Source organism: Crocuta crocuta, unplaced genomic scaffold (genome assembly GCF_008692635.1).
Source record: "Crocuta crocuta isolate KB4526 unplaced genomic scaffold, BGI_CrCroc_1.0 scaffold44, whole genome shotgun sequence".
NCBI lineage: Eukaryota > Metazoa > Chordata > Mammalia > Carnivora > Hyaenidae > Crocuta > Crocuta crocuta.
Genome location: NW_027530179.1, coordinates 4,703,596 through 4,727,048, shown reverse-complemented (window position 1 = coordinate 4,727,048; position 23,453 = coordinate 4,703,596). Strand labels below are relative to the sequence as shown.

The 23,453-nt window shown below is 48.2% G+C and overlaps 1 protein-coding gene across 4 annotated transcripts; it reads right to left on the bottom strand.

The window, feature by feature from the left end:
- Positions 1–8,397: 8,397 nt before the first annotated feature.
- On the bottom strand, positions 8,398–23,319 carry MRPL14 (mitochondrial ribosomal protein L14). Of its 4 annotated transcripts, XM_077764884.1 has the most exons (5): positions 23,227–23,318; positions 23,087–23,135; positions 15,145–15,250; positions 10,819–10,897; positions 8,398–8,864 (listed from the first exon to the last, which is right to left on the bottom strand). In XM_077764884.1, exons 4-5 carry the CDS (start codon positions 10,887–10,889, stop codon positions 8,498–8,500), a joined length of 438 nt encoding a protein of 145 aa, XP_077621010.1. In that variant the 5' UTR covers positions 10,890–10,897; positions 15,145–15,250; positions 23,087–23,135; positions 23,227–23,318; the 3' UTR covers positions 8,398–8,497. The 4 variants fall into 4 exon arrangements, with proteins under 4 accessions (XP_077621010.1, XP_077621011.1, XP_077621009.1 ...); XM_077764885.1 differs by lacking the exon at positions 15,145–15,250; XM_077764883.1 differs by lacking the exon at positions 23,087–23,135.
- Positions 23,320–23,453: the final 134 nt, after the last annotated feature.

The window sequence follows — 23,453 nt, the reverse complement described above, 5'->3', positions numbered from 1 at the left end:
CCTTGACTCCAAAACCAGACAAAGAACCCAATAAAAAGGAGAACTGCAGACCAATTTCCCTGATGAACATGGATGCAAACATCCTCAACAAGATACCAGTCAACCAGATCCAACAATACATTAAAAAAATTATTCACCAAGACAAGCGGGATTTATAGCTGGGATGTAGGGCTGGTTCAATATCTGCCAAACAATCCACGTGCTACATTGCATCAATAAAAGAAAGGACAAGAGGGGCGCCTGGGTGGCTTAGTCGGTTAAGCGTCCAACTTTCGCTTGGGTCATGATCTCGCGGTTCATGGGTTCGAGCCCCGCGTCGGGCTCTGTGCTGGCTGCCAGCTTGGAGCCTGTTTCAGTCTGTGCCTCCCTCTCTCTCTGACCCTCCCCTGCTCACGCTGTCTCTCTCTCTCTCTCTCTCTCCTAGAAATAAATAAAACATTAAAAAAAAATAAAGGACAAGAACCACACAATCCTCTCAATAGATGCAGAGAAAGCATTTGACAAAATACAGCATCCTTTCTTGATAAAAACCCTCAAGAAAGTAGGGACACAAGGATCATACCTCAAGATCATAAAAGCCATATATGAAAGACCCACAGCTAGTTATCATCCTCAATGGGGAAAAACTGAGAGCTTTCCCCCTAAGGTCAGGAGCTCGACAGGGAAGTCCACTCTCATCAATGTTATTCAACATACTATTCAAAGTTCTAGCCTCAGCAATCAGACAACACAAAGGAATACAAGGCATTCAAATCAGCAAGGAGGAAGTCAGACTTTCACTCTTCACAGACGACATGATATTCTATACAGAAAACCCAAAAGGTTCCACCAAAAAACTGCTAGAACTGGGGCGCCTGGGTGGCTCAGTCAGTTAAGCGTCTGACTTCAGCTCAGGTCATGATCTCATGGTTCGTGAGTTCGAGTCCCGCGTCAGACTCTGTGCTGACAGCTCAGAGCCCGGAGCCTGCTTTGGATTCTGTGTCTCCCTCTCTGTTCTTCCCTGGCTCACCCTGTCTCTCTCTGTCTCTCAAATAAGGAATAAATGGTTAAATTAAAAAAAAAAAACTGTTAGAACTGATCCATGAATTCAGCAAAGTCACAGGATATAAAATCAATACACAGAAATTGGTTGTATTTCCATACACCAGTAATGAAGCAACAGAAAGAGAAATCAAGGGATCGATCCCATTTATAACTACACCAAAAACCATAAACATCTAAGAATAAACCTAACCAAGGAGGTGAAAAATCTATACACTGAAAACTATAGAAAGTTTATGAAAGAAATTGAAGGAGACATGAAAAAATAGAAAAATATTCCATGCTCATGGATGGGAAGAAAAAATATTGTTAAAATGTCGATACTACCTAAAGCAATCTACATATTTAATGCAATCCCCATTCTTCACAGAGCTAGAACAAACAATCCTAAAATTCGTATGGAACCAGAAAAGACCACAAATAGCCAAAGCAACCCTGAAAAAGAAAACCAAAGCTGGAGGCATCACAATTCCAGACTTCAAGCTGTATTACAAAGTTGTAATCATCAAGACAGTATGGTACTGGCACAAGAACAGACACTCAGATCAATGGAACAGAATAGAGAACCCAGAAATGGACCCATAAATGTATGGCCAACTAATCTTTGACAAAGAAGGAAAGAATATCCAATGGAATTAAGACAGTCTCTTCAGCAAATGGTGTTGGGAAAAGATGACAGCAACATGCAGATGAACCTGAACCACTTTCTTACACCATATACAAAAATAAATTCAAAATGGATGAAAGACCTAAATGTAAGACAGAAAGCCATCAAAATCCTAGAGAAGAAAGCAGGCAAAAACCTCTTTGACCTTGGCCGCAGCAACTTGATACTCAACACAACTCCGGAGGCAAGAGAAACAAAAGCAAAAATGATCTATTGGGACCTCATCAAGATAAAAAGCTTCTGCACAGGGAAGGAAACGATCAGCAAAACTAAAAGGCAACCAACGGAATGGGAGAAGATACTGGCAAATGACGTATCAGATAAATGGTTAGTATCCAAAGTCTATAAAGAACTTATCAAACTCAACACCCAAAAGACAAATAATCCAATGAACAAATGGTCAAAAGACGTGAATAGACACTTCCAAAGAAGACATCCAGATGGCTAACAGACACATTTTTCGAAAAAATGTTCAACATCACATATCAGGGAAATACAAACTAAAAACATAACGAGATGCCACCTCACACCAGTTAGAATGGCTAAAATTAACAACTCAGGAAACATCAGATGTTGGCGAGGATGCGGAGAAAGAGGAACACTTTTGCACTGCTGGTGGGAATGCACTCTGGAAAACAGTATGGAGGTTCCTCAGAAAGTTAAAAATAGAACCACCCCACGACCCAGCAATTGCACTACTAGGTATTTATCCAAGGGATACAGGTGTGCTGTTTCAAAGGGGCACATGCACCCCAACGTTTATAAGCAGCGCTATAAACAACAATAGCCAAAGTATGGAAAGAGCCCAAATGTCCACCGACAAATGAATGGATAGATGTGATATATAGAGACAATGGAGTATTACTTGGCAATCAAAAATGAAATCTTGCCATCTGCAACAAAGTGGATGGAACTAGGGGGTATTATGCTAAGTGAAATAAGCCAGTCAGATAAAGACAAATATCATAAGACTTCACTCATATGTGGAATTTAAGATACAAAACAGATAAACATGAAGGGAAGCAAATATAAAAACAGGGAGACAAAACATGAGACTCTTAAATATACAGAACAAACTGAGGGTTGTTGGAGGGGTTGTGGGTGGGGGATGGGCTAAATGGGTGAGGGGCATTAAGGAGGACACTTGCTGGAATGAGCACTGGGTGTTATCCATTAGGGGATAAATCACTGGAATCTACTCCTGAAGTCATTATTGTACTATATGCTGACTAACTTGGACGTAAATTAAAAATACTTTTAAAAATAAAAATAAAAACAAATACATGATCTTATAAATAAGAGGAGTAAAAAGACTAAAATTCACTTTTATATGAAACAAAAGGTGGGGGGAATATGTATATGTAGACTGTCTACAAAAAGTCACCTGCCAAAAAGCAACTTAAAATTAAGTACAAAGGGAAGCCTGTGGGACTGGAGATCTGCGGCAAAGTCTGTTCCAAATACGTGGAGAACTATGTGACTAATTCTCAATGTTTCACACATTTTGGGGACAAAGCTGGAGAAACAAAATCCACAGACAACCCTAAAACCTCACATCAAGCAAGGGTTTCCTTCTCCTTCACCAGCAGACCTTTAACCAGAGCTGGCAGCAAATGGGAGTTGGCTAATGTACTTGGTTAAGGACAGGGCCAACGAGGTCCACGGACAAAGCAAGGCCCCACCCCCTGGCCCTGTGCGCCAGCCAGGAAGGGCACTGGGTGAGCCTGTGGGCATGGGTGGCACAGCCCACTCCCAGCCCGTGACATCCTGCGCAGGCCAGGAGCAGCATGCCTGGAAAAGCCAGCGTGTGGGAGAGGCCTCTTTCTCTCTCCTTGCGCCCTCCTGCCTGCCTCCCAGAGCAGGGAGCGGGGACCTGGGAGGACGGCTCTGATCCCACATTGGATCATCAGTCCCGATTGACCAAGAGTTGCCTCTATTTGGCAGGTAAACATCTGGCCTAAAAGCAATTTCAAAGGAAGGTTTCATAATAGGCAAGGGTACCCCGATTATTCAAGTGCTCTTGTGAAATTCCCAGAATGTGTAAGTTCACTTCCATTTAAAAGAAAACAAAAAAACAAAAAAAACTGTGGTATGTCTTTGAGATGGTCTGTCATAATATCAAGCAAATGACAACAGGCCTCACTGTTCCTGAATCTGGCTGGAACCCACTGGCTTTAAAATACCATAAAGACCAAAAAAACCTCATAAACACATTAGTTTGATGCTGAAAACTGAGAGGCAAACTCATGACCACTGTGAACTTGGGAAGTCCAAACAATTTGGAAAATGACTAACATTGGGAAAACAATTCAGCAAATGTCCAAAATGTCAAGGGGAACTGAACTGTGGTATCTATCCATCCTCCAGGTGGGAAAGAATAAAAAAGATCCCGAAACTTTTTGTTAAAGATTGAATTACAAAATCAGAGGAAGAAAAGAAATGCAGCTGCCAGTACAGATTTGAATTTCAGTTAATCATTTGATTCCAGTATCATGCAATTTTCATCAAAAACAGGAATTCTCGGCAGCTGAGAAAGAACCAGAGAGAACATGAGAAGAGGCCAAGAAAGGCAATGAGGGGAAGGAGCAGGAAATCTAAGGAGGCTGCGCCCAGGTGAGGCCAGCGCCTGTGGGCTCCAGAGAAGGCGTGTCGGTCTGTCTGTCTGTCTGTCTGTCTGTCTGTCTGTCTCTCCCTCTCTCTCCCTGCCTCACTAAAGCAAGACAGGGCGTTAAGTCTCAGGAGGGGAGTGCCCAGGAAACAGGAAGAGCAGAAGCACCTGGCCTCTGTTTGCCAGGAGTACTGGTGGCGACAGGATGATCTCTGCACATCCTTTGGCCAGGTCCCCACCTGCAGCCAAAGACACACCCTTCAAAGCGGCAGGGGCAAGGGCTGCGGCCAGAAGCATGTTTGGACTACTCCAGAGGCCCCCACCGGCCGGTCCCCCGAGCACCTAGCCCCCGTGCAACTCCCCCGAGGCTGCAGCTTGCCCAAAGTCACACGACTAGGTAGTGGCACAGGCCCAACAGGGGCCCAGGGCTCCCAATCGCGACCACCTCCCTACAGCCCCTTCCACCACATTTCTTTGGCCGCGCTGTAGCAGAGAGAGTTAAACGCTGCAGCAGAGGGAGTAAAACTACAGTGTCATCAAGCCAGACACTGCAGGAGGCAGAGCGACGAAGTCTATGAGGCGGAGGCTCTTTGACCTGTCAGGGGCAGCTTCTTCAGGGTACGGAAGGGAAAAAAACAAAAGCAAGCTTATACTCATAGGGAAACATAATCTGTGATTATAAATATTTCATGAGCAAAGAAAGTGGTACTGGCTGAGAGACTGGGGTGGGGAGGGTGGACAGCAAATTAGATCCCAGTTTGCAAAGTGATAGGGCAGCTGGAAAAGCAGCAAAGCTGAGGCTATTCTGGGCTGTGCGCTGGGAAGGCCTGCGTCACAGGCAGGAGGGCAGGCTCCGGCCACTCGGCTTTGTGGAAACCACAGCCTTCCAGCGGTCAGCACAGAACACCTTGGGGAGGAGTGAAGACCAGAGGAAGGGACAACGAGGACGGTCATCTGAACGACCTGGGTAAGCCCCAGCGGCAGAGGGAATGCGGCAGAGCGGCGGGACCCTGCAAACCCGTCAAAGGATCCACACCAAACGCTGTCTGCTGACTAAGGCACAGGAAGGAGTGAGCGTGAGCCCAGAAAGCAAGTGACCTGCGAAGAGGGAGGGCAGCTCCGGAAAGAGCAAAGGCCCAGCCCCTGAGCAGGTGGTACCCGGCTGAGAGTAACAGTCCTGCTTTTCCTTCACCTCAGGACAGGGGTCTCTTGCCCCAAAGCCTTCGGGAAGCAGCAGCCCAAAAAGCAGAGAAATGAAGAGCGTGCTGAGTACCAGCTGCTGCAGTTGGAGACGCTCACCACTGACAAAGCATGTCCCAGGCTGGGTGTGATCCCTCCTCCTTGGCCACGGTCAGCCACTGCAGCAGAGCATGCCAGCCACAGACTCAATCAGCCCTTCCGGAGGGCCAGATGGAAAGGGACGTTAGCTCCTCAAGGACCCAGGGCTCCCCTGAATCAAGCTTTGTCGGAGGAGCCCGGGGGAGCAGTACACGCGTCAACCAGGAAGACGGAAGACTACGAGCCCTCACCTCCTCACAGTCAAGTCATAGCAGGCAACAGGCTCCAAGGTGTACCCACCGACTTCAGGAAATGCAAATTATCCTCTAGGATCACAGCTAACGAATCAATTCAAGGTGGGGAGGACTCATCAACCACAAAATTAAGATCCCATAATGCTATGGGAAGACTCCTCAGTTGGAAGGCCCAGAATCTGACTTCCAGACCAGCTTTGCTACCTATGAGTTTTAAGACCCTGTGAAATCAAGTTACCTCTGAAACGCAGTGTCCTCATTCAAACCATGGACCAATGCCTGCCAAACCTAAGGACCGTGAGGAATCCAAGAATAGACATACACATAAATACTTACAAAACAGATACTAGGGGCCATTCCAACTTAAGAGATCATTTATATCCAACTACCTGAGAGCTCTTGGATGTCTCAAAGGCATCCCCATCCAGATGCCCCAGTTGCTCCCTCCCCCTGCACAGACCTCTCCTAGGGTACTTGCCCCCTCAATGCTTGGTAGGACCACCTATCCAAGCATGGAAGCCAGAAACCCATGACCCATTCTTGGCCATCCCCACCATCTTAACGCACCCCCAAGCCTAGTCAACTGCACTTCCTCAAGCTTCTCCTTCCCTCCTTTGCTACCCTCTGCATCCAACGCATCATCATCTTCACAGGGCCAGCTGCAAAGCCCATGCCACCCATTTTGGCTTCCCTCGGCCCCTGTCCACAGAGTAACTCTAAGCAGATCTCCTCTCCTACCACCCCTACCCCACACAGTACCCCAGCACCCTCAAGACAAGGAAAGCTGCCTGGGGCCTATGAGGCCCGGCACAGCCTGGCCCTGCTCTTCTCCTACCCTCAGCCAACATCACACTCCCTCCCACTCTTCCTGCTCCGGCCACACTAGCTTTTTCAAGTCCCTGGTCCTTATACCATTGACTCCTGCCACAGGATTTTTGCACGTGTTCTTCCCCCTGCCTGGAACATTTTCCCCTCCTCTCTCACCTATTGCCTACTCATTTATTTTTGCTAAGGTATACTAAAGCACATAATGTGTACAGCTCAATATTTACAGATCTATACACTCCCATAATTTCTGCCTAGGTAAGTTTCCCTCTTCCCCTTTCCTGTCCATACTCCTCCCCACCCCCACCACTATTCTGACTTCTATCACTTCTGTTCATTCCTCAGAAAGCAACTGATGCGACCTTTCTTGGGGATGCTGCCTCCAGTCCCTCAGAAAAAGTCTAACCCCTCTATCACAGGCACTTTTGCCCCCGAGGATTTGCATTTGAGGAGTTCTGTGGTCTATGTTGATTCTCTCCAGGGACGTAAGCCCCATGACAGCAAGGACCATACCTAGTAGCACTCACCACTGTTCCTCAGTGCGGGCAGATGCATAGAAATGACAACAAAAAATCGCAAATACCTACTGAATGCTCATTATTGCAGGGTACTCAGAGGTACTACCTCACTGAATTCTCACATCACTCCTACCAAGTAGGTGCCATTGCTATATCCCCATTTTATAGGTGAAGAAACTGAGGAACAGAGAAGTTAAACAACTTGCCCAAAGTCACAAAGTGGTAGATGGTGGAGAGATGATTCAAACCCAGGTGATCTGGCTACATAGCCTGTGTTCTTTATTTTATTTATATTTTAAATGTTTTATTTATTTGGAGAGAGAGCGAGCACGCGTGCATGCGCACACAAGGAGGGGGAGGGGCAGAGAGAGGGAGAGAGAGAATCCCAAGCAGGCTCTGCACACTCAGCACAGAGCCCAACACGGGTCTCAATCTCACAGACCATGAGATCATGACCTGAGCCGAAATCAAGAGTCAGACATTTAACAGGCTGAGCCACCCAGGCACCGTGAAGCCTGTGTTCTTAATCATGCTACTCAGCCTCTCAGAGGCCACTGGAATATACAAAGAATGAGTGCTCGGGTTATCTTGAATGAACAAGTGAATGAATTTATAAACGAGTTGATGAGATTTCATTAAAGAAACTAAGGGAGCCCCCAAGTCTCCCCAAGAAGGTCAACAAATAAATGGGACCCACCTACATAGGCCCAAGGTTAGGCCATCTGCAAAGTATCAGGGCTAGCCCATTTCCCCAGCAGTCAAGGGCAGGAGCTTTCTACTACTGAACACAGAGGAGTGGTTTTGGTCCCTGGCAGAGGGTACTCCACAGTAGAGAGAGGATTACCGTCTGGGTTCTATGGAAACTTGAAGGCAATGTTCTACTCAACAAGTCCCTCTGCTCTTATTCATGCTAACCCTGTAAACTTCATAACCATTTAATACCACAAGCCCTCTGATGCACAAAAAATCTGAATGGCAAAAAAAAAAAAAATCTTGCCCAGTTAGAAAGTGACAGAGCCCAACTGTACACTTATGAATTGGCATGTGGTTTGCACCCCTTCTCCGGAGCTTGATAATCCTGGATGAGCTCATAGCTCTTTCATGCAAAGACCACCATCTGCGTGGCCAGACAAGGGCTGGCCACCTTTTAACTGCTTTGGTGCCATTTACCTCAGGACCACATCCCAGAAAGCCCAGGAAGGAACATACATGAAAAAGTTTATTTTTTCACAGGACACTGTTCCCTAGCATGGGGCCCCGAGTTCCCTCCCATGAGTCCCACAGCAGCCAGTGGCCTGGCCACGGCTCACACAAAGTTCTGAGCAATGGCCAGCACTTTGGAAAATTCACCTTCCCTCTGGCGTAGGCTGGCAGGGATGGGTGTCTTAATTCGGGTCCCCACAGGGTTCCCATTGTCCTCAATTAGGACCACATTGTTAGAGTCAAACCTGGGGCTCATCCGGGGACCAGGCATGCGATGCCCCACAATGAGCGCCTTTTTCTTCTGCCCCTTGATGGCCAGCAGTATCTGGTCACCCACCTTGCCCACCCCATTCTTGTTATAGACGTGGATGCAACGAGGCGGGCGATGGTATGGGGTGTTCCCCAGGGCACTGTTGTCCACCACGCGCACGCGTGTCATCTTCTGAATGGCATCAAGGCTCCCGGTGGTGCTGCGGAAAGAGAAAACATGTCTGGAGTCTGTAACCTTTCTGGTCAGGGTGCAGAGGCCTCAGAGGGCAGGGCCTAGGAGAGATCAAACGTTGGCAACAACGCCCAGGGCGCTGACAGGGAGCCGGGTGCCTGTGGAGGCTTCTCTGTGCCCAAGACAGTTTCCTCAGAGTCAAAAGCTTCTGCTGCCAGGTCAACATTGCAACTTGGAGGGGTTTTATGGAGAACCTGATTCTCTGTTACAAGGAACTTCATGGCAACCTAACTGACAGCCGTGAGTGTCCAAAAGAACTCTGAGGATGAAGGGATTATTTTACCGGCTAGGCCTCACCCACTGCCTAGCCTGCAAAACCTGCTCCCCCAGAATACACCGATTCCCAAATTTCCCATCCATGTGGTGCTGGGAACCAGACAGTGTGAGTGAGTAGGTTTGCTAAGGGAGGCCCCTGACATGGTATAGGAGAAACCAGAAATAAGTCAAGGTAACAATCTTTTGTTCAGTGCATTTTCCCCACTAGAATGATTTTTTTTTTAAAACAGTACCTGTTTAAAAGGCAGATAAACTATGATTAAGCAGTCTATTTTCCTGAAGTGCCGGCATTCTCCGGGGTAACCCTGGGCTCTCCCCTCGAATTCCATATGCCTGCTCCAGGCAATCTCATCTATTCCCTTTGCTTCCAACTAGTACATTTCACCTCGGGCCCCACTTCTTGCTTATATCCGGGCCCTGCGTCTACACTCCGAGCTCCCCACAACACGTCCTACTGGTACTGCAGACTTGTCACGTCCCGCACTGACCTCATCGTCTCCCCTTGCAAACCTCCAGCCGCCGCTACGTTTTCTTTCTAGAAAATGGCTTCCCCAGCCCCCAAGCCATAAACCTCTCACTCCATCAACACCCTGGCTGCCAAGTCCTATTGCCGCGACCTGCAAAGCTACTCCCTCCCTTCCCTCCAACCCCACCAACCCTCTCCGCTCCGCAGCTTCCTCTCTCCCACCATGACTGTTACGTTAGTGTCCCAAATGGTTCTGGGAGCCTCCCACTGCAGACCAAGGGCTCTCATTAGAGCGTAAGACTGAGGCCACCCCCCACCCCCACCACTTAGAACCATACGGTGGTCCAACCTGGCCCCCACTTACCTGCTGAGGTCCACAACCTCCTCCCACTTGCCAGAGTGGCCTGCGCCCTCCAGGCCCACCGTGCCTCTCAGCCCTCCCTGGAGGCCTGGCCGGGCCTGTTCCCTCTTCTGTTGCGGGAAGGCTTCTGCTCTCTCTTCCCCCTCCTGCCCCATTAGCAGCTCCTGTCTCAAGCCATCCAGAGCACCGTACAAACCTCTATTATTATACTGGTCACATTTCCTCAGAGTTATTTGTTTCCAAGTTTGCTCCTGTGGCCAACTGTGAAGACTCTTTCAGGACAGGAAGCAGTTCTTATTCATCTATGACCAGCCCTAGGCGCAGTGCTCAGTAGACGCCAGGGAGTGAGTGCACGAAAGGGGCCAGAAGGCACATTTGCCAATAGGAACACACCCCGTGCTCTGTGTCCTGGCTTGGCATCTAGAAGGAGGGGAGGCTGTCATGCTTCCACCGTGCCTGAGTTTTGGTAGTAAGCATGAAACATTTTTAAAAAGGGATTCCATTTTTAAAAGAAAAGGCTTTCAAGTGCTGGGGGAATGACCGGGTCGAGAGATGTCAGAGTCACTGCAAGAATCCGGCGTGGACGGAAGTTTCATCTACCGTAGGCCGGCCATTCCCTACCCCTCCTCCAACAGCAAAGTCACCTCCTTACCAATCCGCTCACTGGGCCTGACAAATCCCAGCTGCTCCAGCCCCTTCACCTTTCCCAGCCACCAAGCCAGCCTCTCTGAGTTCCCACTCCCTTTCTAGGCACGATGCCCAGCCCCGATGGGGGGTTTACTCAAAGCCGCAGCTTTGAGAACTGAATGGGGAAGTTACCTGAAACTGCGTTGGCTGAGGGCTCTGCCTGCACGGGTGAAGGGGCCCCGGAGCCCAGCAAAGAAAGCCATGGCAAATCCTGCAGGAAAAGAGGGGGAAAGGGTTTATTCCTAAGTCAGTGTCCTTGCTCAGAGCCAGCCTGCTGGGGCCTTGTGTGGGAGATGGTACTTCTAGCAGAAGATCATTAGTCACTAAATAGAAATCTCAGTGGTTAAAAGATACACAGATGATTAGGTGGAACTCCAGCTCTGGCTTTGCTGATTCATAATCTCACTGGGGTCAGAGAGCTGGACCGGCCCACAGCAGTTCTTGCTCAAATACAACAGCACAGGGGATGCCTTCCTGGTTACAAGGCTTCCACAGGCAGGGGAAAGCAGGAATCCTCTGGCACACACCCAGCCAGTGGCCCCTTCCCGAGTCCTCCACAGAGGAAAGCCGACACACCAGTGGCCCTGCTGACACTCCCATGCCTCCCAAAACCAGAACTCTTACTCCCTGAAAGCAGACTACCTGACACCTGGCGGCGTGTCTTGTCACCATGTCACTATTCCCCAAACATAAAAGCCAGAACACCTGGACAGCTCAAGGCTAGCCAAGCAGAGGCAAAGGATGTCACCCTTGTCACATCACTGACCAAAGCCTCCATTTGGGTCAGCCTCCCAAACAACAACATAACACAGAAAAATTCCCTGCCCCGCTCTGCAGCTGAAAGTCGGGCTTGGGGCAACCAGGTGGAGACAGAACAAACACCAACCCCTAACCAACTCCTCCATCTTGCAGAACCCCAACCCCGCAGCTCCCTGGCACCAACAAATATGGCAGCCCTAGTTGCCTGCAAGACCTGGGCATCAGTTAGGGGTACGTTTAAGAAAATCCTACAGCCAGCCACCAAATCTAGCTGCAAAACATGCCTGTTCTTCTACCCAAATGTTTGGCTACAGAGGGCCTCATCGAAACCTCTGCTGAGAAAAGCCTCTACCACTGTAGTATTTACACACCGCCTTCCCTCCTGGAAGTTCAAAGCACCTCAGATAAGACTTTATTTAACAAGGGTGGGAGGGGAGCCACTATTTACTTCCACAGAAATATCTGGACACTCCAGAAATGTTTATTAACTACAACTTAGCCTCAGATTACAAGCTTATTCTCCAGTGTTTTCCGTAAGACCAACCCAGGAAGCAGTGGTCAAAATGTAGTCACGATCAGAAAATTAAATGCAAAGAAAGGCAGCTAACTTCTAGAACAATTAACATCTGACACGCCAAATTAAAGAAATCAGAAGAGGCCAGCTTTACCTTTATAGCTATGTGACCCTGGACAAGGAACTATGAGCTTCAGTTTCCCCATCTGGACACCTACACACAGCTGGTCATGGGATACACCATGCAAAGGACTGAGCCTCGGTGGCTCAGTCGGTTAGGCGTCCCGATTCTAGATTTCGGCTCAGGTCATGACCTCATGGTTAGCGGGTTTAAGCTGCGCATCAGACTTTGTACTGACGACACGAAGCCTGGTTGGGATTCTCTATCTCCCACTCTGTCTTCCCCTACCCCACCTGTACTCTCTCAAAAATAAACATTTAAAAAAAGATTTAAAAAAACAAAAACAAAGGACAGAGCGCAGTGCCTGGCACTCAGTATGTACTGGCTGCCTCCAAAGTCACCATCATTGCCCATCCAAGCACATCTCATCTCACTGATTAGGAAATCAAGATACAGAGAGATGCAGTGACTCGCAGGATACCCCACAGCTGGCCACGGGCAGACCCAGACCAGGCCTGGCTCAGCCCAAGGGTCCTTCCCACACACTGGACAGCTTCACCCAGCCATGCAAAGCTCATTTCTTGAAAGGGAGCTCAGAGTGAGAAGCAGTTTTCAGGGTCATCTGGTCTTTCTCTGTTTTGTTTCTTTAGGAAAATTTGCCTAATAGTTACAAAGCATCAGGCACTAGACTAAGTGCTTTATGTTATCTTCGTATTTAAGCCTCACAAAAACTATGAAATAGGCATTAGTGTCAGCCTCATTTTACACATGAAGGAACGAGGCACTGCAAGGTTAGATAATTTGCCCAAGGTCACAGGGCCAGGAGTGACAAAACTGAAATCTGAACCCATGCTCTTATTCAACAGTTAACACGGCTTAACTTTAATTTAAATATTAGTATTTTTTCCAACTGTTAAATCATCCCCATTTCATCCCTGGTATCGCACACACATTTTATTCATACCCGACCCAATGCCTGCTGAATCAACCGAACTGTATAAGCACCAGGTGTAAATTATTCACTTTAATCCAATTTAAGTTTTGAGGACAATTGGTAGTGTAGGTGGCAAGAAGAGTTCCACACTGAGCAGTAACTAAAAATTGGCCTTAAAAAAAAAAAAAAAAGGCTCTGAAAAGCAGTCTGTCTGGTCCAGGCGGTGGTTACCTCCGATCTCAGCCAAGCTCTCCCATCTGATGCTGGCGGGCCCTCGTTCTCACTCCCAGGGAGGAAAGAGGCTCCTCGGCTCCTCCACAGAACCCTCAAGATTAGCCCAGCACCACCCACCCACATTCCCTCTCCTGAGAACAGCAACACCCTGCCTCTTCACACCGCACCTCTTCCTCAGTAACACTTACGTTAGTCTGAGGGCTGCTGAAGTGCTGGGGGCTTCCCAGAACTTTCCCGACTCGGCTACGACAAACCCACGATTCCAGGCACCTCTCTCAAATCCGCAGGGCAGCCTGGGCACAAACCCAAAGCCAGGCCTCCGCTCCGTGCCTCGCTCACAAGCCGCCCCCACAACCAATGCCCAGCTCTGCCCAGCTCAGTCTGCCCTGGTGACAATCGCCGCTCCCTGGGGCAGCTTTGTGTACAAGCAGAGCATCACCTGCTACCCGTCCTGCACACCGAGGACATCTGGGGACCCTGTGCCAGAGGAACTCTCACAGCACCAACATTCACTATCCAAACTCAGTCACTGCATAAATTTGGATACTTTTTTGAGATAAGGCTGATAACCCTTAAAGTTCCAATCCCTGCTACTCTCCAAAACTCAGAGACTCTGCAGGGATCTTGATAACGTGGCATATGACCTCACGACAGGAATTCAGGGGTCATATAGACTTAGCTCTCGAGGATTATATGCACTGACCTCAGACACAGGAGTGATACACTGACAATCTCCAGCAGGTACTTCCATTTTCGTAAGAAAAGGTCCTATTCAAAGACTTTTCACTAGCTCTTCAGGATCTGATAGTGACCTCCATACCCAAAGGACTTAAGACATCAAATGGACAGCAGTAAGTATTCCCATGAACTTGAAAGCACACAAGAACTAAATACATTCATTTATTGTATATGTGTCCCTTATTTCTCAAAAAAAAAATCTGTGGTCCCCTCTACTCCTAACCCAGCAGGTCTTGATAGGAGAGCAATAAATATCTGTTGAATAAAATAAATGAGGTAGCCAGGGCGCCTGGGTGGCTCAGTCAGTTAAGCGTCTGACTTTGGCTCAGGTCATGATCTCACGGTCCCTGAGTTCGAGCCCAACACGTGGCTCTGTGCTGACAGCTCAGAGCCTGGAGCCTGCTTCCGATTCTGTGTCTCCCTCTCTCTCTCTGCCCTTCCCCCAAGGGCAAGTTTTTTAAAAATTTAAAAATGAGGTAGCAAGGGGCGCCTGGGTGGCTTAGTCAGTTAAGCGTCCGACTTTCGCTTAGGTCATGATCTCGTGGTTCGTGGTTTTGAGCCCCGCGTAGGGCTCTGTGCTAACTGCCAGCTCGGAGCCTGGAGCCTGTTTCGGTCTGTGACTCCCTCTCTCTCTGACCCTCCCCTGTTCACGCTCTCTCTCTCTCTCCTAGAAATAAATAAAACATTTAAAAAAAAAAAAATGAGGTAGCCAACACCCTCACCCTCAGCTCCACCCAGAAGGAAATCCAGCCCCTATAGAGCCGTTGTCTGTGTTCAGGCACCAGGACATCACATGCAGACCCACTTTGGAGAACCATCCTGCTGGTCATGGCAGGATCAGCCCCTGCCATGTTTACCAGCCCCTGGAATCATCTCCTGGGCCTGGTGCCTACAGTGCCCACTGTGGAAGGGCACCTCATCCCACCACTAAACAACTGGTTCAGATCAGGCAAGAGTAATGGAGGCAGCAATTTACTTCCAAGTAATTCCAACTGAGCCTGATGTTACTTCCTAGCATAAATCCATCCTGCAGACACAGCCTGATTCACTTTGGAGCAGTCTATATATATAATGCTTTGTTTCACAAGCAACGTCACTCTGAATCTTGTGAGCACAGGAAACCAACCCCAATGATATTTCCTCCTCTACAACACTCACTCAGAGGCCAGCTATTCAGAAGACTCTGGTGCCAGAGATGGCTTTCCGTGCCACTTCCCGGTCAGCACCAAGTATTGCCCTCCAGGTTTAGAGGATGAATCACAACCTGTCCAGGGAGAGGGGGATGAGGGAGCAAGAGAAGGAGGGAGGGAATGAGAGAGAGAGATTACTGGATACAATCCAAGAACTGTGCTCATTTTCCATCCTGGTTGAGCTTTAAGGTCTCCCTTCAGTTTTGGAGGCAGGGGAGGGCCACACAGGGATTTTACTTAGCACCGCCTTCATAGGGTTCCATGGGAAAGACACCTAGTGAGGGCAGGGACCACACCTGTATTGCCCAGCACTGCACACTCAGAGGCCTCGGCACAATGTATCCAGATGGAGTTCACTAAGTATCTGTTAAATGAATACAATTAATCTACAATGCAATTGGCGCTCCAGTCCCAGAGAGAGGCTCCATGCTGGGAGGGGGGTGGAGTCTTTCTTGTGCCCTTCACTCTGGCTCCTAGTGACTCAGGGAAGCCTCCAAGGAACAACCAACGTGTTTAGCTAATTTTAACACACGGAGACTGAGTTGGAAAGGCAGACAGAAAGAGCCTATACCTCTGGTGCTTTGTGAAAAGCAGGAATGTACCACTATTTGAGTAAGGATCAGCAAAATGGTGTACTTAGTATCACGGATATATATTATATAGACATATATATTTATTTATTGTTTCTACCTGAACAATTTCCATCTTTAAGTGCCTGACACATAAGGTACAATGTAAAACCCTCTCAAGAGGAATGGACTTTTTTTTTTTTTTTTGAAAGAGAGAGAGAGACAGAATATGAGCAGGGAAGGGGCAGAGGGAGAAGGAGACACAGAATCTGAAGCAGGCTCCAGGCTCTGAGCCGTCAGCACAAAGCCCGACACAGGGCTTGATCTCACGATCTGTGAGATCATGACCTGAGCTGAAGTCGGACATTTTACCAACTGAGCCACTCAGGCACCCCAAGAATGGACTCTTAAAAGACAAAAAGACTTTGGCTCAGGTCATGATCTCAGTTTGTGAGTTCAAGCCCCATGTGGGGGCCCTGTGCAGACAGCTCAGAGCCTAGAGCATGCTTCAAATTGTCTCTCTCTCTCTCTTCCCCTCCCCCATTCTCTCTCTCTCAAAAATAAACATTTAAATGTTTTTAAATAAATAAAAATAAAAAGTTCAGCACAATCACATAGGCTTGTTCAAATAACATGTCAATAAGTGAAAAGAAACACTATACAAATGCAAGGCCCAGCCACAAAAAGGAAATACACTGACCGTAAGGATAGAAATGCCCTTCTTAATTAAAGCATGGGAAAGCAGAAGCTTAGCAGCTTCCAGGAATCAAAAAAAGGCACTCCCTTCTGTCATGCAGACAGAGCCCCTCCCACCTCCAGCAGGTCTCACCCCAATCTTTCTGTACCAATAAGTACTCCTACTTGTTGCTTAAGAACTTGTTACTGTTTTGCTGTCCAATTATTCTCTTCTAGGAAATTTTGTGGGGTTTTTTTTTAAACCTCACACAACTATAACAGGTTATAACTCTCCAAATAAATTCTCCAAATGTTTTCATAGATCATTTTGTTGGATGGTTACGTTTTTTTCTTTTGAGATTTTTTTTTAAGTCATCTCTACACCCAACATGGGAGGCTCAAACTTATAACCCCAAGATCAAGAGCTGCATGCTCTACCGACTGAGCCAACCAGGCGCCCCTGGATGAATCCCTTCTTGAGCACCGAATAGAAACATATAGACAAATAATAAAGAGCCACAGTCTGTAAAGGGTTGACTCTGCTAAGGGTTTTGAATAGTTGTGGGGGCTCCATAAAGTACCATTTTGCAGATGAAGAAAGGAAGTCCAAAATGCTAACTTGTAGACTGTCCAAGGTCAGTAAGCTGTTTCTACTGCACCCTATATGGCTAAGATGCTGCTTTGATCATTACTAAACTTCACAGAAGCAAACATTCCACACAGAGGGCAAGTGCTCTTTTTCCTCTGTCCAATCTTTTAAAACTCAGAAATTAAAAAGCTATCTTTCCATGGGCACCTGGGTGGCTCCGTAGGTTAACAGTCTGACTCTTGGTTTCGGCTCGGGTCATGATCTCACAGTTGTGAGATCGAGCCCCATGTCGGGCTCCACACTGAGCAAGGTGCCTGCTTAAGATTCCCTCTCTCTTCCTCTGCCCCTTCCCACTCACGCTCTCTCTAAAAAAATAAATAAAATAAAATAAAATAAAGCTGTCTTTTCAATAAATATCTACACTACACCCAGACCAGATTAGAACCGAAGCTGAGGCCGATCTGATTCACATCTGATTCACTGGCCAAGGTGTCAGTTTTCACAGCACCACTATCCATAAACAAAGGATCCCTCCAGGACACAGTGCGCTGTGGCTACCAAGGCTACCAGTGAGGACTCCATTTCCCAATATGATTCACAAAGATAAAATGTTTCCAGGGTTCTTGTCCTATACTTGTTTATTTATTTATCCTATGCTCCACCCAGTTACAGAAGCATTTATTTCTACAGTGGCTCTTGGGGCGCCTGGGTGGCTTGGTGGTGGCTCAATCCATTCAGCTTCTGACTCCTGATTTCGGTTCAGGTCAATCCAAGGGATTGAGCCCCTTGTCCTGCATCTGGCTCTGTGCTGACAGCACAGGCTCTCTCTACCCCTCCCCCTTCGGTATGCAGGTGAGTGCTCTCTCTCTCTCAAAATAAACACTAAAAAAGATAAAATAGTGGTTCTTTAATATATATGACAATTCTCAATTATTCAATATGTGGATTTTATTTATTCTAGATTTGCTCCCCTTCCATCCCTGCCTCACAGGTGTGCAAACACCTATAGTTCCAGAACTAAGTCTGAAACAATCTTGGTATGGTCAAAACTCAGAAAAACCGTATAAGGCAAAGTCAAGTCCTACTTAATCAGTTACACATTTCCTTCCTATTAGTACCTTTAGTGGGCCAGTATCGAGGGGCCAGGTTTACCCAGCGGTCAGTTGGGCAGGCAGGCAGGCAGTAGAGAAAAAGAAGAGCCTAGGAGAGTCCCTGGACTCAAAGAGAGGCCACTGCTGATGGAAAGCATAACCTTCCACCCTCATCCTCCCCTGAATCAACCTCTCCAGGCCTCAGCAACTCTCTGCCAAGCAGGGGTCATAGGGAAGAGCGAAGAGGCATGGAAATGAAAACGCATTAGCTTCCCTCATGAAAAGGGTCATCTTCAAGTGGGGAAGCCCTCTCGGAATTAACCAGTAAGGACCAGGTCTGCATCGCAAGCAGTTTGTTTCCCAGATGCTGACCAGGGAGAAGAGCCTCGCTCCCTGATTCTCAAAGCAGTTCTATGGGTGTGTCTTTACTTCATTCATTCATTCATTCATTCATTTAGAGAGAGAGAAAGGGCACGAGCAGGGAAAGGGCAGAGAGAAGGAGAGAAAGAATCCCAAGCAGGTTCCACACTGCCAGTGCAGAGCCAGATACAGGGCAAGAACCCATGAACCGCAAGATCATGAACTGAGCTGAAACCAAGATCTGGACACTCAACCGACTAAGCCACCCAGGTGCCCCTAAGTTTTTAATGTTATTTATTTTGAGAGAGAGAGAGAGAGAGAGAGAGAGACAACATTATTGGGGTGGGGGGGAGCAGAAAGGGAGTGAGAGAGAGAATACCAAGCAGGCTTCTCGCTGTCAGCACAGAGCCAGACATGAGGCTTGATCTCACAAACAGAGAGATCATAACCTGACCCAAAAATCAAGAGTCAGACCCTTGGGGTGCCTGGGTGGCTCAGTTGGTTAAGCATCTGACTTCGGCTCAAGTCATGATTTCATGGTTTGTGGGTTCAAGCCCTGCGTTGGGCTCTGTGCTGACAGCTCAGAGCCTGGGGCCTGCTTTGGATACTGTCTCCCTCTCTCTGACCCTCCCCTGCTCACACTGCCCTTCTCTCTCTCTCTCAGAAATAAATAAAAACAGGGGCGCCTGGGTGGCTTAGTCGGTTAAGCGTCTGACTTTCGCTTAGGTCATGATCTCGCGGTTTGTGGTTTGAGCCCCGCGTCGGGCTCTGTGCTGACTGCCAGATCAGAGGCTGGAGCCTGCTTCAGTCTGGGACTCCCTCTCTCTCTGACCCTCCCCTGCTCGCTCGCTCGCTCTCTCTCTCTGCTAGAAATAAATAAAACATTTAAAAAAGAAAGAAAGAAAGAAAGAAAAACATTAAAAAAAAAAAAAAAAGTCAGACCCTTAACCAACTGAGCCACCCAGGCACCCCCCACTCTGTGTGTGTCTTTAAAGGTCACTCACTCCTAAAAGTGTTTTTCAGCTTAAAGTAAATATGGAAAAGTGCTCCTTCCCTTTTCTAAAGACATAAATGATTTTTAGAAAGTTTCTGATGGGGGACTTTCCAACTCGGAGTTGTGTTTCACTAATAAATAATAAGCTACCTGATGCCTCAATAAGAAGGCATCTTACCTGACCGAGAGCAGCATTTCTGGAATCTGAATCAGTCCTCTCTTCCAACCCGGTTGTCATTGCTAATACACATGTAAAATCACAGAGGGTGAGGTACAACCCAAAGAAAACTATCAGCCTCTAAAATGAAGGCCAACTCGGGGCGCACTCAGTTAAGCGTCCAACTTCAGCTCAGGTCATGATCTTACGATTTGTGAGTTCGAGCCCTGCGTCAGGCTCTGTGCTGACAGTTAGCTCAGAGCCTGGCGCCTGCTTCGGATTCTGTATCTCTCTCTCTCTCTGACCCTCCCCTACTCACACTGTCTCTCTCTCTCTCAGAAACAAATAAGAGAAATAAAATAAAATAAAATAAAATAAAATGAAGGCCAACTCATAACCTCTAAAAATGAAGGCTAACTTGTAACCTGATTTTGAGACCTTTCGCGGCCCAAAGTCCCCCCCCGCACCTGCCACCACACAGCCATAAGAACTATCCAAGTAAGAAAAACAAAAGGGAAATCCATCTTATGTAGGTCCTCCAGCACAGAATTGGGACAAAATAGGCTTTAAAGGACTTTTAGATCATCTAAGTTTCTAAATGTTGAGGAGAATCTAAATAATCATGTCTAGTACCCAACAGAGTACCACCTGAAAATGGGCTCCCTGCAAGGTTTTTATCCCTGATATCCTGAGCAATAATAAAATGTTTTGGCCACCATTTCTTCATGGATTCCACAGCACGTTGGATTCAATTATCATTGCAGGCTTTTTGAATAGTTTCCTCTTGGAGCGCCTGGGTGGCTCAGTCGGTTAAGCGTCCGACTTCGGCTCAGGTCATGATCTCACACAGTGGGTTCAAGCCCTGCGTTGGGCTCTGTGCTGACAGCTAGCTCAGAGCCTGAAGCCTGCTTCGGATTCTGTGTCTCCCTCTCTCTCTGACCCTCCCCTGCTCACACTGTCTGTCTCTGTCTCAGAAATAAATAAAAAAAGGGGTGCCTGGGTGGCTCAGTTGGTTAAGCATCTAACTTCGGCTCAGGTCATGATCTCATATTCCATGGGTTCAAGCCCCACATCAGGCTCTGTGCTGACAGCTCAGAGCCTGGAGGTTGCTTTGGATTCTGTGTCTCCCTGTCTCTTCCCCTCCCCTGCTCACGTTCTGTCTCTGTCTCTCAAAATAAAATAAAGACATAAAAATAATTTTTTTTAAGAAATAAACAAAAAATGTAAAAAAAGTTTCCTCTTCTGTCTCCATTAACATGTGGTTTAAAAACCTTAATCCAGCACAGGCAGAAATAGACCAGGAATCCCCCACATGTTCAGATCAAAGAAGAGTAAAAAAGTGCCTGGGTGGCTCAGTCAGTTAAGCAACCAATTCTTGGTTTTGGCTGACGTCATGATCTCACAGTTCGTGGGATCAAGACTGGCATCGATCGGCCTTTGCACTGACAGCGCCAGGCCTGCTGGGGATTCTCTCTCCCTCTCTCTCTGCCCCTTCCCCACTCATGCACACACACTCTCCCTCAAAATAAATAAATAAACTTAAAAAAACATGGTAATACAGGGGTGCCTGGGTGGCTCAGTCGGTTAAGCCTCCGACTTTGGTTCAGGTCATGATCTCACAGTTTGTGAGTTCGAGTCCGACATCGGGCTCTGTGCAGACAGCTCAGAGCCTGGAACCTGCTTCGGATTCTGTGTCTCCCTCTCTCTCTCTGCCCCTCCCCTGCTTGTGCACGCTCTCTCTCTAAAATAAACATTAAAAAACTTTACAGAAAGTAGTATTACATAAGAAACACCTTGTGATGGTCCTCAGAGACCCACGTCCATGAGAAGTGCTATCTGGCAGGGGATCACATCAGCTTTACAACCATAAAATCAACATCATATGCAAAACATTCCATAGGAAACATACACCCAAGAAGCTCCAAGGGTTAAATAAGCAATTCCATCCATGAGAGAACAAAAACAAAAACCAGAACAGATCCCTTTTCATCTAAACCCCTTGCGCCCACCTAACACAGCTCCCGGAATCCAAACCTAGAGACACCACCAGCGAGTGTCCCAAAGACAGCTTAATTCTCCTTTCTATTCTTCCTAAGTAAGCCTACTTCCTCCTCCAACAAAATGCTTGTTCTTCAGCTGCATGTATCTCCACGAGTGAAGAGTAAATTCTTTCTTCTTGGGCAGTACCTCCCTCAAGAGAGACACACTCTTTTCTTTACTGTACGTTCCCAGTGGGCTGAGTCCTTGTCTACGATTTCAAATGACTGAATGCTCAGGCTGAGGAAGGAAAGGCAGCAAACAGGAGGTTAAGGGACACCAATCCTTTTCGAAGTTTTCCGTGACACACAGAGAAACACATGGTATTAACACTTGACACATTCACACAGGTATGCATGTATGTATCCCCGAAACAAGCATCAAGAAACAATACTTGGTCTAAGTAAAATGCGCTCTGATATCGTCTACCTTATTTTTTTTCCCCAATGATGGCTGTGATGCACTAAACTGGATTTCAACTAACCAATGGGACGCAGTGTGAATGGGAGTTCAGTTTGAACTGCAATGTATCAAACCTTAGGGTTGCATTCCACAAGCTTCTAACGATCCCTTTAAAAAGCCAGCAAAGACAATGACCGGTCATAAGAACCAGACACAACCAGGTAAGCAGTGACCTTCCTCGGTCCAGCAGCCCGGGTTTAAGTACCTCCCAATCTTCCAGCTTTCCCCAAGTAACCCAACGTGACTCCATCGTATGCCCTTTTGTTACCCTGTTTATAAATTCTGTCCATTCAATCTCCTAGGATGGCCAAGTTCACTTACTGCCCAGTATGGAACGCAAAACTTCCTTTCTGTTCCCAAACCTCCCCTCTTCAAGCCTGAAGGGAAGATAGAGCCTTCCAGGAACCTAACATTCAATGAAAAAAGTTGGTACTCTGCGTGCCTTTGTGATCTATTTGTGTGGGTGCTATAAAAGCCTACACACGATCTGTCCCCCCTCTCTCCCCCTCTCTCTTCATCTTTCCAGTCTTAATCCCCGGCTGATGCAGCCTCTGGTGAAATGAGAAACCAGGGAACCCCCTGGAGCAAGGGGGAGCCACTCATCGGCATGACAGTGAAAGCAGTGGACTCACTCTCCACACCACAGAAGCGCCTGGCAAACGAGTCACAAAGTCATCTCAATACCTAGACTGGAAAGGAGAAAGAAAGACGAAGAGAAGTAGACAAACTCGAGGAGCCGGGTCAGGGTATCGGGCCAAAGGTCAACTCGCGAAGGCTGGACCGCAGCCCGCCCCTCACCGAGCCAGCCCCACACCCCTGGGAAGGGCAGGTGAGCGCAGGCGGGGGTCGCGGGGCGCAGAGACCCTGGGAGCCCCCGCCGCCCTCGGGGACCGGGACGGGAGGGCCGGGGTCAGAGGCCCCCCTCCCCGCTCTGACCCCTCCCACTGCCCCTCTGCCCCCAAGGGGGCCCACTAACCTCCTACGCCGGCTTTTCCCCATCTACCCCGGGGTGTGCGCCTCCCCTACTGCAGGGGAGAAAGGAAGCAGAGAAGGAGGAGCGTGACGCCCATTCCCCCCGCCACCCGGCCACCCGGCCACCCGGCCACCCGGCCGTACCGCTCTCGCCGCCCCGGAATATCCCGCAGCGGGCCTCCCTGGCCCAGCGCCGCCTTCCTCCCCCACGCGGCCTCTCCACTGCGCCTGCGCGCCCGACCCAGCCAGGCGAGCGCCGATCTGAGGGTGCGCGCGCGCCTTGCGTGTTCTGGCGTGGGGGGTGGTACCTGGGTGGCCCCGCCCCCTCCTCATCCCCCTCCCTCCTCCCTCTCCCCCTCCCCCAGACACTG

Coding starts and splice junctions, on each gene's coding strand:
- MRPL14 (XM_077764882.1), bottom strand. CDS start 10,889: ATGGCTTTCTTTGCTGGGCTCCGGGGCCCCTTCACCCGTGCAGGCAGA. Junction 8,865..10,818: donor CTCAGCCAACGCAGTTTCAG/GTAACTTCCCCA, acceptor CTCTTTCCGCAG/CACCACCGGGAGCCTTGATG.